The sequence below is a fragment of the Rhinopithecus bieti genome, unplaced genomic scaffold (genome assembly GCF_001698545.2).
Source record: "Rhinopithecus bieti isolate Rb0 unplaced genomic scaffold, ASM169854v2 scaffold_76550, whole genome shotgun sequence".
Classification (NCBI taxonomy): Eukaryota; Metazoa; Chordata; class Mammalia; order Primates; family Cercopithecidae; genus Rhinopithecus; species Rhinopithecus bieti.
In genome coordinates this window covers 260,313-279,717 of record NW_016828762.1, presented here as the reverse complement: position 1 = coordinate 279,717, position 19,405 = coordinate 260,313, and the positions used below count along the sequence as shown (strand labels likewise).

The 19,405-nt window shown below is 35.7% G+C and overlaps 1 protein-coding gene across 1 annotated transcript in view; it reads right to left on the bottom strand.

Moving 5' to 3' along the window:
- The window catches only part of CNTN3 (contactin 3), a 340,350-nt gene that overhangs the window by 207,921 nt on the left and 113,024 nt on the right, over positions 1 to 19,405 (bottom strand). Inside the window, exon 4 of the mRNA XM_017864604.1 lies at positions 8,969 to 9,144. Coding sequence (XP_017720093.1) covers positions 8,969 to 9,144 — 176 coding nt within the window. The remainder of the gene's footprint in view (positions 1 to 8,968; positions 9,145 to 19,405) is intronic.

The window sequence follows — 19,405 nt, the reverse complement described above, 5'->3', positions numbered from 1 at the left end:
AAAAAAAAAAAAAAAAAAAAAAAAATACAGATCTCAAAGAAGGAAAATGCTTCCAGATGCAAGGATGGGTGCAAGGGAAACAGTAAACACAGGGGCAAAGCTAAACATCAATTATGTGAAATAACAATAAGGATCTAGGGGAAACGCACAAGTCATTTCTCTCTTAGTCCTGAAATATTTCCAAACTAGGACTTAGTATTAGGTAAGAGATAGTCTATAAAGGCATAAACCCACAAAGACAGGACAACAGAAGAACAAAGTACAACTATAAATGTTAGAAAACAGGCGTGATGATATTAAGTGGTTTGGCATCATGGAGAAAGACGACTTTTAAACTCTTAGTGAGCAAAGCACAGAAGTGATTGATGTGTGCGCAGAATCCTCAACAGCTTAGGACTGGGGGTAGCAGGCACATCTGGAAGAGGAAATGAAATATGACAATGGGAAGGTAAGAATTTGAAGCTGCAGTTACGAATCCAGATTCTCTGTCCCGTCACATAGACAGGTGAGTGCCCTCCTCCACACCAGAAGAGAAGAGGCTTATTCTCAAAAAGGGGTAAGGAGAGGCTGTCTGAACTGGAGATGATGTTTTATGGAGGGTCTTGTAAGGTACATTAAATGCATGTATGCACACTGGATTCTGCAATCCCCCAAGGTCTCTTTTCTGCTTAGCTCCCAGAAGCCAGTTCTTTCCCCTCTGAGGAATCTGGCTTTCTCAAAAAGAAAGAGGTAATAATGAGGTGAGCCCAGTGAGATGAGCGACACTATAGCGACCCTCCTGATGACAAACTCTGCTCAGGCACATGTAAGTTTCCATTAGGTTTTTAGTTCCACACTCCTAAGTTTGTGCCAACAACCAAATATAACCAGATAGCTGCCAAAAGGTTTCTCACTTGAAAGGGAGAAACAAACCAACGCAAAACTGAAATGAAACAACCTGGATAAAACAGTTCCTATGAGGGAAGAAAACATAAAAGCAAACAACCATCATTCATATCTTGATGTGGATATGAGAAGCTTTTATAACTATTACACTAGAATATGCTATAGAAAGGAAATTTCAAATATAAAAGTCTCTTAAATTGTCAAAAATATTATGGTAGATATTAAAAACTCAATAGAAGTGTTAAAAGAAAGGACTAAAGTAGCCTATCAAGAATAGAGATAAAAGTCAAAGTGAAGGAAATTTGAACAGACTGTCTGGGGAAGGGAGGAAGGGTTGAGAGAAACAATCTATTCCAGGTGGTTCAAAATGCAAGCAATAATATGTGTGAAATAGAAAACAGAGAAAACTAAAGACAGCAAATCATAACATCTCCCATAATTAAAAGACTCATGTTTTGAAACTACAAGGACCTACAGAGTAACCACGATGTGAAATAAAATTCGACCCATAACAAATCAAGTCATTGTGGAATTTGATTAGGATGGTGCAAAAGTAACTGCGTTTTTTGCCATAATGAAAAACTAGAGGCAAAGAGAAGACCTAGATGCTTCCCTAGAGAAAAACAGGCCTCTCTATACAAGATATCACAAATCAAAATGTCATCAGATTTCACAACAGCAGCACTGCAAGCTAGTTAGCAAGGCGAAGTATCTTCAACATTCTGAAAGAAAAAGATTTGTAACATATTACTCACACTAAGTTAAGCCAAGTCTCTCGATTGAGTATGCCAGTATACTAATTTTTAGAATACATGTTCTAGAACAATAAAAAATATCATTCATCCTTTTTTAGGACATGGAGGACATGAAACCCCAAAACAATGAACACTAAGAAAAAAGAAGGTGTGGTATGTGGGTGTCGGGGGGTGGACACAACAGAGATTTGTAGGAGATCATTAGAGTGAGTGATGGTGAAGGGAGATCCCAGAAAGACAATTTTGTTCCTGATATACAGGAAAACCAATCCAATTGGAGCACTCCGATGGCTCTAGGATATAATTCCCCAAGAAGATAAAACTAACAGAGTATCTGATTACATCTCACTATCTGAGAGGACATCCAAAAATTTGGCCAAAATTTTGGTTGACTTAAGTATGAGACTATAGAAAATCAAGAAGTAAAATAATGTAACAAGACTACTACTAGAAAAAGAAAAATCATGCATGAAAGGAAAAAATGATCAGAATTATTGTTTGCTGTAAAACTCATCTCTGGATATCCTTTACAAAGTTACAGTAATGTAAACACTGAATATTGGCCTAACTGAAATTATGGCCCAATAAAATCCTATAATAACATGGCCTAAGCTGATGCTTACTCAAATATGAATCAACAGGAAACTGGTTCCAGTCTTCTAGAGTCTTCTTCCCATCTTCCAGTTTCAAACACAGGCAGGCTAAAATTTTTATCCTCTGTGAAGTCTTGGATGTGGGCTTGTTTGGGAAACTGTCTTGTGATCACTGGGGACTCTATCCAGTTGTGGCACATTCAGTGAACTGCAGTGTGCATTTGACTATTTTTCTTTTTGTATTTTGTGAGAATTATACCTTAAAAATTAATGTTTTTGTAAGCCTCATAATAACGTAACATCATATTGCTGTGGTGGTAAGGTGGTGGTAGGAGAGTGTTGTAGCATCAGTTGGCATAGTTAATGGTCAACAGTAATACTTAAAACTAAAAAAAAAAAAAAAAATCAGTAAGTTGCAATATAAGCAAGTTATTCACAAAAATTTAGATAAATACCAAAAGAGACAGTCAAACTCTTGAAAGTAGTTTCTTTTTTTTTTTTTTTTTTTTTTTTTTTTTTTTTTTTTTTTTTTTTTGAGACGGAGTCTCGCTCTGTCAGCCGGGCTGGAGTGCAGTGGCCGGATCTCAGCTCACTGCAAGCTCCGCCTCCCGGGTTTACGCCATTCTCCTGCCTCAGCCTCCCGAGTAGCTGGGACTACAGGCGCCCGCCACCTCGCCCGGCTAGTCTTTCGTATTTTTTAGTAGAGACGGGGTTTCAGCATGTTAATCAGGATGGTCTTGATCTCCTGACCTCGTGATCCGCCTGTCTCGGCCTCCCAAAGTGCTGGGATTACAGGCTTGAGCCACTGCGCCCGGCCGAAAGTAGTTTCTTCTAAAAAGGAAAAATAGAGAAAATAGGGACAAAAGCTTGATGTTTTCCTTAAAAATAAAAAAAGGAGACATTTGCACATGCTCACATTATTTCTGATGTAGAAGAAAAACTAGAAGATAATCGGAACATTAGCAGTATTGTCTAATTCACGAGCTTAAAAATTCAACAAAAAAATTCAGCAAAAATAGTATAAGATTCTGGAGGTGGGCTGTACTGTTTAAAACATTATAATCCTCATTGTTGAAGATATTGGTTAACTTTAGACTTTGTTAAACATAGATACAAAAATTTCTAGGGCAGTTACTATAAGAAAATAAGTAGAATGTATAACATCCAATGCTTTTGAGGGAGAAGGCAATTCAACCAATCCACATGAAAGGAAGAAAGAAAAAAAAGAACATAAAAATCAGACTGTATTAATATAACAATATTAATATATTCCCATATAAACTAGAAGGCAAGATGCTCTATTAAAGATAGTGTCTGTCACCACTTGTTGACAAAAAATACAGTCATTCTAAATTTCTAGACACAAATAATTTTTAGACACAAATACATACAGTTTAAATAGAAATACCAGGGGAAACTAAAAAAGCCACCATCAATGTGAGAGAAAAATGATAGATTAGGCATCAGTAATGATATAGGTGATTTGAGCAACATAATTAACAAGTTTAACCCAATGAACATATGGAGAACACCACACCCAGTATTAAGAGAATATCCTTTTTTTTTTCAAGGACATATGAATCATTTATAAAAAACTAATCATGTGTTGGCCACAGAAAAAATATCAACAATTTCCAAGAATTAATATCTTATAGTCCATTGTCTGGTCGATGGGCTACTACATTAGAAATCAGTATCAAAAGATGACTGTAAAACTCCACGTTTGGAAATTTAAAATACATGTCACATCTCATAGCTCATAAATCAAAGAAAATCATAATGAAATTATAACATTTACTGAACTGAAGCATAACAAATATGCTATATGTCTAATCTTTGAATACAGCTAAAACTGTACTTTCAGGGAAATTTAAAACCATACAAATTTATATCAGAAGAGAATAAAGTATAGAAAACAATAAGTTAACCATACAAGTTAAATAATTACAAAAGAATTATAAAAAATACCAGAACTTTGGAAGAACAATAAAGATAAGAGAAAAACAAATGCAATAGAGTGTAGAAATTTGAAAGCGAGGAATAGTAACATCAAATTCCAACAAATTATATTTTAAAACTGTACCAAGGTGATATTTATAAAGGAACATTAAATATATGTCTAGATAAAGCAGAAATGAGAAAAATAATTTTAAAACATTTGAAACATTTTTACCAATATATTAGAAAACACAAATGAAATGGATAAAATTCCCGGAAAAAATATAGTTTATCACAAAGAAATAGTATGATTAGTCCTATAACTACTCAATACATTCAACCAATAGTTAAAACGTTTCATCAAAGGCAACTCCAAGCCTAAGTTATACACCTTTTTCAAGGAAAAGATAATTCCACTATTTCTCAACGTTTTCAAGTGAATAGAAAAAATAAGGAATAATCTCCAAGTCACTTTTAGAGGTGAAAATAACTTTGAAAGCAAAGCCAAAAAAGGATAGCCAGAAAAGGATAAATAGGCAAAAGTACTACAGAAAATATCAGCTAACAGCTAACATCGAAGTATTTTTTAAAATTGCATAAACACCAAGTTGAAACTAACCCAGGAACAGAAGGTCACTTAATACTAATAAATGTTCACCATATTAACAGAATAAAGGAGAAAGACAGCACCACTATCCCAGTAAAACTAAGAAAATAATTTAAAATAATAAATAATTCATTCTAAAAACTAAACTAGTTGATAATTATCTGGTAAAGGGAACCTATAAAATCTAGGGTAAACATATCAGATGTATGGCCTTTTCACTTTCATTTTATCACAACCACTATTTTCAAGCAACTCGAAAATTAAGATACAATTTCTTTAGTTTTTCACTAGCGTTAAAAGTGGAGCATCAACCATATTTTCATTTGCTCATTTATCCATGAAGGACACAGAAGTACTTTCTCCATAGCTCAGAGAAACAAAGAAGTTACGGCTAATCATATAAACATACAACATAGTCAAGAGAGGAGACGCAGCTAAATTGAACAATGAGAGAGAACATTTTTCAATGACAGCACTTGAACATCCATTTGCCTGCAGCAAAGACAGTTAAGATTCCTCTGAAGTCATGAGCATCCTACTAATACAATACAAGGATCTCCATTCTCATCTCTTCTTTCGGTTAGCATATTACTTTTTCTTCAAGGCTATGAAGTTAAAGCAATGTTCTACTGTAGCTAATAATTTGGAATTACTGATGTATTAAATATCTTCTACTTCTTTTGCCATCTTCTTTGGTTTCTTTATCAGAAATCTATGTCCCAACCACATGAATATTAAAACACATTTTTTATCTTTCCAGTCCATTGTGGTGTCAGGTGAAGAATACCCAATGTTGTTCTTGTAACTTCCAAATAAAACACTTAGAAAAACACCAAAAGTGCCAAATAAAACAAAAAATATAATTTCACTGTACAGCAACACAGCTGAGCAATTAAATGTCAATATATGGGGAATAAATAAAACTTGTAAAGCAGAGGGAGACAGACTGAGGAGAAACCCAAGGTATTCAATGTTACATCTTAGGTTTGCTTTATGAAAGGGAGAATTATAATAAAGGTAGGAAAATAGTTGGTACTTCACTCACCTTATGTATCCTCACATGGTGCACCCCAACTCAGAAACGCAAGGACAGTACCAAACAAAAAAAAAAATGAATAATTTCTGTTGGGAGAGGCAATCTGCCATGTGCTCTGGGCTCTCTTGCAAGTTTTTGCTGGGTGTGCCAAGAAGGAATGAATGGTCTAACTGCTCATTGTCATGTCCTCATCTCAGGGATGTGTGTGCAGAAAGTAACCTGGAGGGATAAGGTAATGTCTCCCTCTAGGACAAGGACCAGGCTTGCTTACTGTTTGCTGTAAAAGAGATGGATTCTCTAAGCCCAGTGTTTCTCACAGATGGGTGCAGTATCTACCCTAGCCTTATTGCATCTCTCTGTGGGACTTGGAGTTAAGGGGAACTCAATCAAACATGCTATACCTCCTGATGCTTTATGTTCTAAGAATAATTAAAGTTCTTAGTCACTGACCTGGTAGTCTCTTGTCTTCTTTCAGCATCCATGAAACAGTAACAGACTAGCTTATTAGCTCTTAAGTAGAGTAAAATCCCATCCCTCATTCAACAACTTCACCCCACTCTGCCTCTATAAAGTGCTGGCCAGGAACTAGGGCAGACCGCAAGAGGTGCAAGATAATTTTAGAGGTATTTTCTCATACACTAAGTCATACTATTTTTGTCTCATACAAGTGATACTTTTCAAGAGGGGCTGACTGAGGAAATACCTGTAAGTTAATTATATTGCTTCACATGTTATCAGGTATGAAATGAAGAATCCATAGTAGAAAAACATCACTAGAGGAATGTATATATCACTTTATAAGAGGAATGACTCCTAGAAACAAGGAATTAGGCTGGGAATTGCTCATCTCCCACTCTTCACAGGGCAAAGACTGCAGGGCCTGGGTAGTCCACCAACACCATCTTGTAGACAAAGACTTAGTTTAGACATGATTTGTTTTAGGACCTATTGAACATACTTAAGCATAAAAATGGAAACACCAAATGGAAGTGGTGGAGGAAACCCTGCCTCTAAGAGCTAAAATAGCAATTCAGAAAACTGACTGTACCTTCAAAAGAATACAAAAAGATGTGGTACCTATGAATCAGGAACAGGAAGTCATAGGAAAGAACAGTCTGAGATGAAAAGAATTTCAAAGAATGGGACACAAAAAAAGAAATCCAACATAAATGATCATGCCATTTGAAAATATAAATTGAACATAAAACTAAAATATAAAAAAGGAAACTCTCCTGAACTGTATACAAAATGTGTAAGTACAAAAAAAGAATTTTTCAAGTTCTAAGCAAAGTAAATTAAAATAACCTAAACTTACCTATATGCTGGAAATCTGTATGTTCTAAACTAAAAAGAGAAAGAAAAAATAATCCTCTTATATACAACCAAGTGAACCCCAAAATACAAGGGGTGATGGTAAGCTCCCCAAAGCCAGAAATTAGCCTGGCCACCTTCCTCTCTTCAGCAGCACTAATTTCAGAAGACAACAGAGCAAAACACTTGGAATTCTCTGTTAAACAGCTCCAAGACTCAACATTTATTATCAACCAAATGATGTCCTCACATTTAAGAGAATACGATGACATTCCTTAAAATGAAAAAGCATCAAACATACTTGAATTTTCTTAATGTAACATAGTAAATGTTACAAATATTTTAAAATTTATTGAGAAATTTTAAAAAATTAGAATATAAAAATAAGAAGAGGTCTGGTAGTTGGCACTAACACCAGGTAAAACATAGATACATCATAGATTTTGGCAAAATTCTGGTTAACAACTATATGCACATACACAATTATCTATGAGAAGACTAATACATACATATTTATACATATACAAACATATATATATTCCTGTATACATTAAAATAACATAATTTAAATCAATAACCATGGAAATTGCACTAAGACTGCAAAACATAGCGCAAGAGGAAAAAGGAAACTAAACTCTTTGTTTACAATGGAGAAGCCTTCAAAAAATAAACAAATTCTGGCTATTAGAGAAATATATACAAAGTACTTTAGTAAACTTACAGGTAACTAGTTGTATAATATAAACATCACATATAGCTTTCAAAATATGCAGGGAAGATACAAGTAAAAAATATTTTGCCTGCAGAACAAAAATAAAGATAAAACAAAGGAAAGAACAAATAAATATGAAAAACAGAACACACAGAATATAATGGCACAAGCGAAGTCAACCCTTGCCATTATTAAAATAGAAAGCAAAAGAATAGGTCATGCATTAAATGACCCATCAATAATTTAATAAAAATTTTATGGGGAAAACAGAAAGAATACTATCTCATTATAAGAACACATGCTTTGCAATTTCAGAATTATTAGGTGTAAATAACTAAAAGAAATCTTAGAACCAAGGTAATCATGCTTTGCATTATGTACAAAATACACAGCTAAAATAAAGAGAGACTAGTGAAAAGAAACAAAAAAAAGAGAGAAAATAAGCAAAGATAAAAAATAAATTGGGCCTCTGGGTCCAAGTCCAAATTTTCTAGAGAAAGCATGCGACTTTCTCAGGTTGAGCTATGTGTCCACCCAGGTCCAAATAACATGGTTATTTGGTTAAAGGGCTTCTAGAGCCCAGGCCTCAGTGGGAGCTGTGCTGAGGGTAATGTGTGAGGTCATCTGTGACAAGACCCCAGAGGAGTCAACAACATGTCACCACATATGTTAATTTCTTCTTGTTCTCACAGTCTTTGTTCTTTAATATTTTCAGGTTTGTCAGATGGAATTTTCTAAATGTTCTTCAAAAGCAAGGACCATATCTGATAATTCTTTCATATTTTTTCTACAGTACAATGCACACAGTAGCTGCTTAATAAAAATATCCTCAACTTCTCTTTTCTGTTCCCTAAACAGAATCCTTGTGAAATACTAAAATAGAACACACACACATACACACACCCCTACATGCACACATGCACACCTGCATACACAAACATACACACACACACACTTTAAGCTCTGATTTGAACACTACGAAGTGTCCCAAAATCATACTGAATTGCCTTCTCAGCCTATTTATTGAATTAATAAAATCCACGTATCATTTCTGAAATCCAAAACAACTATACAAATTAAGTTACCTATTTTCTAATGTTGGATTTGCTAGACATGTGAACATAAACTTACAGGCAAACTGAAGCTTGGCTTCTCTGCTGACAATTGTTCCAAGTGAATTTGTTGCAAAACATTGGTAAGTTCCTGTATCCCAATTTCTGTTGGGGCTAATAACCACAAGATTTCCTCCATTCAGCTTATAACGATGTTCCATACTCGTATCAATATCACTTCCATTCAGTTGCCATCTGTAAAACAAATATCAAGGTTTTCCCCCCTTAGTATTTTTAACTGAAAAGAAGGCTCTCCATTATAAAATCTACTTCAAACATTATCCCTCATATAAGTAAAAAGTGATACATATATTATTCAAGTGTTACATAACTGAAGATCAAATATGGCCAAGTATGTATCAGAAACAAAAAGTTAAAGCACAGTAGAAAGTACAACAGAGTAGCATCTCTAAGTTAAAGGGTTTTAAACGTTTCTTAGGAGATGGGAATGATTTTGTTTGCTCACTAGGGGAAAAGTTAGGCTAGGTCTGCAAAGGCAAAGATGAATTAGAAAGTTGAGGTAATTATCTCAGATACTTTAGGCCAAGCTCCTGCTGACAATGAAGGAAGACAACAGCACATTTCTTTGATTTATCCAGATTGACTGAGCACATTTAATAAATTAATTGGGTAAGTGCTCAACTATCCATTTCAATTTGTCTGGGTAAATACCTGTCCCCGAAGCACTCTCCACTTTTCTAAGGCATCACAGTGCTATTTACAAAATGGTATACTGTGGTAAAAGACATAAACACCACCTAGGGGTCAGAAAAGTAAAGGCACTCACCCCAGAGCCATATTTATCAATGAGAAGCCTCAAGATAAACGAAGAGAGAAGCTGGTTTTAAATAAGAGTTTTAAGCTGAAAGTTTTAAACAGTAAGTATGCTTGACGTATCACGGGTGTTTTAAACATTCATTCACATCCCACAGTCTCAAGAACACATTACTGTAAAAAACAGGGCACCCACCTCCTAGATGACCCAATTTTTATAATGAAATTACACTGCCATCAGTTCTGTAAATTGTAGCATATTATAACAATGGTCATATCAATTATTCTTTATAATAATTTACCAAAAATGAAAAATATCATGCCCATTTTTTAGATAATGATTTTAATAAACCAACTGTGTGAGTTGACAACTGTCCCCAAAACTATTACTTGGTGGGATCAGGAGTCACATCTATTGAGGACGGCGCCGGGGATGGTGGAGAATGAACAAACACAAGAGACAAAGACAAACAGAGAACATGGCGGCCGCACCCCGAGCCTCCGCCTCACTTTATTTAGACTCCATAAACCTCACGTCAGCAGAAATAACACAATGCAAAACAAACTTTCTCTACCCAGACGTAACCTTCTGCTTAGTTCCTTGTCTCTAGGCTCTTCCTTATTTGTCTGCCTTTTTGGCACCTACGGGAGCTCATTAAAAGTTCAACTGGAGATACTGTCCTTGAGCCCTATCTATTCTTAGCATATTGTTTTCAATGGCCCCTGCACGCATCTACTTGAATTCCAGCTCAGAGTTCTTCAGTGATGCTATGGGCCATCTCTAAATTGTTGCTTTAAAATATAAAATATTTAACCTGCACATATTTTGTGAAAACATACAAAGAGATGAAATGTGAACATCATCTCAAATAGAAGTGCATAAAGTTAAATGGAATATTATACAATTGTGAAAATGGGCCACTTTTATAAACAGGGATGACTCAAGCAATGGTACGTAAAAAAGTAAATTAAAACATTCAGTTAGATACCGTTTATGTGAAGTTTTAAAACACAGTTGAGGTTTATAATTTTCAGACCTTTTAAAATCTACTTACTACATTAAAATGTATAATACATTATAATATATAATCATACGTTATATTTTATATATAATTATACTGTATAATTATACAGTATAATACAATAATATATAATTATTAATTATGTACTAAGTGTATTTTAAAAGGTATGAAAATTATAAATCTCAACTTTTTTTTTTTTGAGAACTGAGTCTCTCTCTGTCACCCAGGCTGGAGTGTAGTGGCACAATCTCAGTTCACTGCAAGCTCTGCCTCCTGAGTTCACGCAATTCTCCTGCCTCAGCCTCCTGAGTAGCTGGGACTACAGGCACCCACCTCTAGGCCCGGCTAACGTTTTTGCATTTTTAGTAGAGACAGGGTTTCACTGTGTTAGCCAGAATGGTCTCAACCTCCTGACCTCGTGATCCACCTGCCTCGGCCTTTCAAAGTGCTGGGATTACAGGCGTGAGCCACCGCGCCCGGCCATAAACTTCAACTGTAAGGTATTTTAAAGCTCTCACAGAGAGATAGTAGGATGTGTTTAGAGGGCCTACACTGGGAAATTTAGCTTTTTTGGTTTTAGTTCTTAAATTAAGAAGTAATTATATGGAAGTTCATCATTATGCCCTATTGTATGTCTATATCATTTTCTATATCAGAAATAATGCATAATGAAGTTTTAATGACGGAGTAGTAAAGAAAATGGCTGAGTTTATAAGTTTAATCCATACTGCTCAAAGTGATATTTTATCATTTGCTAATTTTAAAAATCAAGGGTTTCTCACTTTTTCTTTTTTCCTTCACATACGAACTCCTTAGGTCTTAAAGCAACATTTTAATAAGAAGACCCAAATGAAATTAAGAGAACACACTGGAGGTTCCAGCTCTTCTCTTTTGAACTGGAACAAAATTAGAAAGAAAAGCTACATCTTTTCATTTGTGGCAGATTTCTGCTGTTGGTTTTTGTTTGGTTTACTTGTAAAGTAATTCTCTTATGATCCTTCCCAAGTCAATTTCATATCTGCATGAACATTTGTGTCTCATTTTGATTTTAGGTCTACCTTAAGGTTTGAATTTGAAATGGGAGCACTCATAAACCTTCTTTCATCTTATTCAATCCCAAGTCCTAGAACCACAGAAATTCAGAAAAGCAAGCAAAATAAAGAAGTGTCCATCTACACTCTTTGTGAATACTCTGAAACACAATATGGTTTGCAGGCCAGCATCAACACCCCATGAGAGCCTGTTGGAGATGCATAATCTGGGGCAATACTGAGTCAGAATCTGCATCTTAAGATTTCCCAGGGTCTAATATGCATATTCAAGTTTGAGAAGAACTGATCTAGACCATCCCCCAAAAGTAACCATGGACTGCCTACAGTAGACACAAGCAGAAAAGAACTGCTCACGTTTAATTTAGCCTATTTCATATTCAACAGCCGATTAGAAAGCCCTTCCCTCCCTCTCCTTCCTTCCTTCCTTCCTTCCTTCCTTCCTTTCCTTCCTTCCTTCCTTCCTTCCTTCCTCCCTCCCTCCCTCCTCCCTCCTTCCCTCCTTCCTCTCCTCCTTCCTCTCTTCCTCCTCCCTCCCCTTCTTCCCAGTCAGCAAAAAAACATTTCTGAAGTGTCTATATTGGGCAATTTTCCATGTTCTGAAGTTGTGGTAAAAGGTTCTTGACTTCCTGAAGCTCACATTTTTGTAGATATTTTTTCCCCTAGTTTCCTAGTTTCTGTTCCCACCCCCACCCCCTCTGCCTACTCCCCAGGCCTTAGCTATGACTTTCAAGCAACAGTATAATGAAAAGAAATGGAATTCAGTAACAACTGCTCATTGGTTTATCAGTTGGACTCACCTGACACCCACCGCATGGCCATGGAAAATGACCTAACACTCCTGAACCTAAGCTTTTAACATATAAAATGGAGAGAATGCCATCCATCCCATAGGATTGCTCTTCAAATTTATTCAGACAATGTATGCAAAGCTCTCAGCTCAGTGCTTCCACAGGGTAGGCATTCAACAAACAGGCAAATGTCATGGCTAGTATGGGAGGAGGCCCCATCAAAGGCTGCAAACCCATCTGTCCCCTTTGTTTCTCTTTTGTTCCATTCCTATCAAGCACATGTTAGTTCTACGTTCGATTCAATGCTTTTAGTCCTCTCCTTTTACATGGAACAGACTATGTCTTCCACATATGGTTGGACAACATTGGTACCTGCCCTGAGAAGTCAGCAAAAAGTAGGCTGAGAACATATACTGACACTGACTTTTAAAGAATACATCTGACAGTAAATCACAAGTGGGTGGGTTTAATTTTTTAAGCTGTAAGAGATTTCTCAGTTACTAAGTGACTAAATGCTTGCAGCAGGACAAACTCCTCTAAACACAAATCAGGAAAGATGCAGTTAAGTTCAAACACTTTTGAATGAAAGACTCTCATGACAAAGGGCACTTGAGTTTTCCTCACCTAAAAGAGCAGTTTTATAGGAAAAAACACTTTTAGCTCAGGAGTTAGAATGTTTATGGCCTGACTAAGCATGCCTGATGGCTTCATTTGAAAATTGTGTTTTGTGTTTGGCTGAAGAATAATCAAGGTACAGTGGCTATATGGAAAATTTTAAAGATAAATAAAATATGGAGAAGCACTTATTCTTATGGATTTAACAGCTGGAAAGATTTAAGAAACCATAAAATATGCTGGAATATACTTTATTTCATTATGTATCTAAGATGTAAAAGCTATCATCCTTAAGTTTTGACTAAAGAACCAAAATGGAAAAGATTTGTTCCATTACACACAAATGCTTCTCACTTCCTTTAGTTAGGTATTCATCATACAGACACAATCCCTAGATTATTTCACTATGTGAAAAGGCAAAGACTATTATTTTAAAATATGTTCCTGCATTTTAAATATGTTCCCAAAGTATTAGTGCATTCGAGTTAGTAAACTCTTTAGAGCTAAATTATACTTGCCATAACCAGAAGAATGTTTATTTTAACAAAGCAATATAATTATTTTTCTCCTGCCTAATACTAGTCATCATTAAATGGAGCTCACCCCAGGTTATATAAAATTTCTCAATATCTTATTAAACATTGATTGTTTTTCCTCTTGCTGAAAATATGTGAATTCAAAAGGGTTGTCTTTGTTTAAACTCTGAAATGTGCAAGTAATCTCTGGGCCTAAGCTGCCAACAGTTATTAATATTTTATCCCAAGAAACAAAATAGTATACCTAAGTTACTAATGCAAAATACTCATATTTGGGACTGACTTCTAAGTATGTCTAGTATTTTCATTCATGTAAGAAATGAATAATAAGGGCCAGGCACAGTGGCTCATGCCTTTAATCCTAATACTTTGGGAGGTCAAGCTGGGCAGATCTCTTGAAGCCACTAGTTTGAGACCAGCCTGGGTAACATGGCAAAACCCTGTCTTTACAAAAAAATGTGAAAACTAGCCAGGTGTGACGGCATGCACCTGTAGTCCCCACTACTCGGGAGACTAGGGTGAGAGGGCTTGAGCCTGGGAGATGGAGCTTGCTGCCAGCTGAGATGGCACCACTGCACTCCAGAGTTGTAGACAGAGCCAGATCCTGTCTCAAACAAACAAACAAACAAACAAACAAAACCTGAAGGGATATGCAGGCTCAGCTCCTTCTTTTCCAAAGTATGTGTCCAATAAATCTTCAAATTAGACTCATTTTCTTTGCAGGAAACTGTAATCCAACTGTCCAGGCTTCACGAACACAACACTCAGTAGTAAGGTATGAGAGGTAAACGGCACACTCAGGTCATAAATTTGGGAAGCTTTTAGTAGTAAACATTGTCTTTTGGTTATGCATATTCATAATTCTTTGTACAAGTGACAAATTTCTACTTTTATCAAGGAATTTAAAAGTTCACCAGGAACTCTATCAGAATGAAATCTTTTTGAAATATGAAAATTACTTAAAACTTCATAAAAGTATATTTGCATTCCCAAATCCCATTCCAAAAGGCTTAATGCAGTGATCTGGAGCAAAAGAAGGCAACCTCATGTCTCTTGCGGCTACACACACCAGCATTTCAATCATATAACATTTACATTGTGCTCCAGAAGCAGACTAGCCTTGTAGCTTCAGCTTGGTGGTAAATGTCACAAGATTAAACACCTTTGCATAATCATCATGTTGTAACACTCTTGAATGATCCTATAAGTTCAGTGTCAGCCTTCAGTGTTCAAACACTCATTCTATACAAATTAGAATTTGCTTTTAGAATCACAAGTGAGAAATGATTTATTACTCATATTTCACAAATCTAGTAATTCTCAATGAGCTCTCATCCTCTTAAACTGGTTTGTGTGAAGGTTCTATGTGAATTTCTGTCTCAGTCAATAATCAGAGAGAAATATTTGGGGTACTGGAATTAGAAGTCCTGGGTTACTGGCCTACCTAAGGCAGCGTACCTTTGATCAATCCCCTTCTTTTAAATCTTAGTTACATTTTCTATACACAACAGGGACACTGGCTAGAAAAGATAGTGTCTGAGAGAATTGGACCAAGCCTAATAAAATAGAATGGTGGAGTCTAAGGCAGATTTCCACCTATAAATGAATTTGAATACAATTTCCTTAAAACAGCTGCATGCCCTGAGGCCAACAATTTTTGATTCTTGAATAGAAAGCATAATGTACCTGACACAGGAGATATTTCAAAACTGGTAGTTATTACTCCTAAATGATAAAAACTTTCATTGTCACTTTCAGGAAATAAATTAAAACATCAGTGACTGAGGGTATACAAATCACTGCCTTCCAATACAAAGAACAAACTATGTTTGAGAGAGAGAAAGAAAATGAATGTGTGTGTGTGTGTGTGTGTGTAAACACAAATCTGTATAATAATGAGTTAAATCAGTAAAAAAGCCTAAATTCTAAGGGTCAAAAGGTGCTTTTCAAAGTATTTAAGCTCCACTGGATAATGGCTATTTCAATACTGTTGAATTTCTACCATCAGGCATCATACTTTGTACATGACAGGGACTAGTAGAAGTTTCTTGAATAAAGCAATATAATTCTATTCTCTACCCTAGCCATAACTAACCTCCACATAGTCTTCACTGACTGTGGTCATCCTTATTGTCAATAAACAATCTTAAAGATAGAGAATTAATGCATCACTGTTTTCCTTTATCTTACTAGTTATTATTATTTAACATATTAGTTATTATCAGCAATGACAACCTTTCCACAAAACCACGATGGTATGGAATAACAATAATGAATATAAACACAGATGTATTTTGTCATTGGTATAATTTAAAGCAGTAGGCTCTAAATTGTGTCTTCCATTTGAACTTGCTAATAAGGCTAGACAATATCACGACTTGAAATTGAGGCTAACAAAACTGAAAAGAAATGACTTCAAGTAGTTTAAAAAAATGATCCCCAAATAGAACTCACCTCACAGTCGATTATATAAAGCTATTATCTTTCAGAATATCTATTCTGTCACACAAAATCTGGTCTGGACAACGGACATACAAACAATATTCTGGAGAAAAACAAACATTGCATTTTAAACTTCAACATAAACCAATGTGAAAAGAACAAAATAACTTACTAAAATTTGGGGAGGCTGGGATTTGGGTTTAGGAAATACATCCACACTAAATCAACAGGCAATACTTGATTTGGGGTTTGACAGGAAAATCAGAAATTTAATCACAGAAGCAATTTGTGGTTTTAGATGCAGCTTTCAAGTTAATAAGCAAATGCGTTTGTGTTCAAATGCAATGTTTGTTAATATGTTTACTGAAGTGATGAGAATAATTGCAGCCTTTGAAAGAATGAATGTCTGAATTTGCATATTCAATACTTTATCCAAAAATAACCAGTTAGACTTCAGCAATAACTGCTAAAGACCTAAATGAGTTAAAGTTGCGATGCTGTTTTTTTTTTAAAAAACTGAATGTTTAAAATGTGTTTTATGATATAGATTCCCACTTCTCCCTCACTGATAAATTTTGAACATCCATACAAACATAAAACAGATTAGACAGCTACATTGGGATTAAAAACAACTGTTCACTTTACATGGTTCTAACCTGGTTCATATCAATCACGGAGTCTCTTAAAATTATTTCAAGGAGTGTTACAGATGTTTTCCCTTATTGCCTTCCCTGCAGCCATCTTAGCTTTTCCTGGTAGCACCTCCTCCATTCTCCTTTAAAGAACCCCTCCTCACATGACCCTGGCCTGGCCAGTCAGAACATTCCGTGTCTCAACCTTACTGATTGGTTAAGAATGTGAATGTGACCCAACTGATTTAGCTTGTGTTTGTTCAATACGTGTATATCCATTCCCCTTGCCCCACTGAAAAAACACAAGAAAGAGAAACAAAGGATGTGATTTATTTTGCTATACTATCACCTTTAATATCTGAAATCTAACCTTTATATCTCTGCTGGGTATTGACTACTGACAGGATTAGCGTCATTTTTATTTCACATTTTTCTGACATCATTTGGAGCTTTTGATGACATTTATAAGAAAGATACCCTACTCTTCCAGTTGACATTTTGCAGAAGAAATGAGTAGCCTGGAGTTCCAGGCAGCCATCTGTGTCACCTCAAGGCAATTTGTCTTTAAATGGAGCCAAAAAATAAGACTCAATACACATTTAAGAATATCTTATAGAATAAACTATTAACAACTTCTGACCCTGTGATCCTTTATGATATTCTTGACTCCTGAAATATAATACAATTCCAAAATCTGTTATTTGTTTTCCCCCTTATTAACTTTATACCACTTTGTTGATGCCACCAATTAAGCATTCACTATTTCGCTAGGCATTTGGAATGTAAGAATGAAGAACACACTTCACCTTTAAAGGTGTCTTCACCTTTAAAGGAGTTACAGTCTACTAGGGCAATCTGACTTCATTTTGATAAGCCTTACCATACGGATAATCCAATGCAATGGTTGGGCATATTGTTTGAGCACAGAATCCAGCACTAAGGATGTCAAGAAGGCTTCCTGGGAGAGATGACAATGCAACCAAGTTTAAACAGCCCTGTAAGAGGCTCTTACCTCTACCTCTGTTTGCCTCAGGCACTGTACATATTCTTTAGTGTTTATGTTTTGTCTTCATTCCACCATGTGGCTATTTCATTACTCTCCCCGGCTGACTGTGGGTGTGGGGACCACAGCTCACCAGCTAGAGAAGCCAGGATGTGGAAAGGAGATGAACTTGAGCATGAACACAGAGAACTGGACTTAGAAATCTGACAAAAAAGATTTCATTTCTTTAAGTGTCAAAATAATTTAGAGGAACAATAACTCGTCTTGCCTTGAGGCATAAAAGTAAAATAACAATGATATCAGATCTTATATAGCAATAAGAAATATGTAAAGGACAAATTACGTATAATCAAAATTATGCTTAAAAAGTCATATATATACTATATTATGATATAGACTATATAGCATATAGCACATACACTATACGTGTACTATATATTCTAAAAATGGAACACTATATGTATATAGAATTGATAGCATACATACTATATATATACACTCTCTCTATATATAGCCAAATACAGTACTATGTGTAGTACTCTGTGTGCCTAGATATACATTACTATCTGTCAATATATAGACAAGAAATAAACTCAGACTTCCCTTCCTTACATCCATTCCTTGAATAAATGGTTAGCAGAAATTAGCATATTATTTTATTTTCCCTTTCCTTCTTATACTGAATGCATTTAGTTGACTATCAGTAAATTAAATATGTGCAGGATGTGACTCCATTATAGAGAACCACGTTTAAAAGCAACTGTGGCCAGGAAAGACCTCCACTTTGCAATGATATTTAGCCCTTACAACTTCTGTATCCAAGATTCCTTACACTCTATTAAAAGTGTTTACCTGTTCCTATAGAGCTGAAAGAGAATAATGTTCTCTTTACTTCCTTGTGAAGACAGAAAAATGAAAGAGCATTTATAGAAAAGAGTTGTGGGCCCTGGGGTCGACCTGAAACATTCTGCAAGCCTGGGCATATTCATCTGTACTGTCGAATACAGTGGCAACAAGCCACCTGTGGCTACCAAGCACTTGAAATGAAGCTGCTGTGACTGAACAACTGAATTTTTAGTTTAACTTAATTGATTTAAATTTCAAGGGTCACATGTGGTTACTGGCTACCATATTGGACAGCACACCTCTAAGTCTTGAGGTAGACTAAAAGTTGGAAACACAAGGCCCACATGGGCCACATTCAGACTTAGACTTATCTTTTTTGGTCCACATTAGAGTTAACAGTAAAGTGAGAGATTCCAAAATGAAAATATCTAAATTTTAAAACTCTCTTAAAAAGCTTTGGTAATACTGGACCAAGATTCCTAGATGGTAACAATTGGCCAGTGCTGAGAAGCAGTTATGACCACGTGATGATAGGCTCGGGCCTGAATGATGGACAGTTTCCAGCCGTTATTCAATATGTCTATATGCTCTTCAGGCAGGCCTTCCTCTTTCAATATTGTTATTTTCCTGGTCCCTGTTGGCATGTACCTGTTTTACCCCACTCACTAAAACACGTGACCCCTTTAAATGCCATCAGCATCTGTGACCAGGGATTCTCCTATTTGTGGTCTTTCATCTTAGCATAG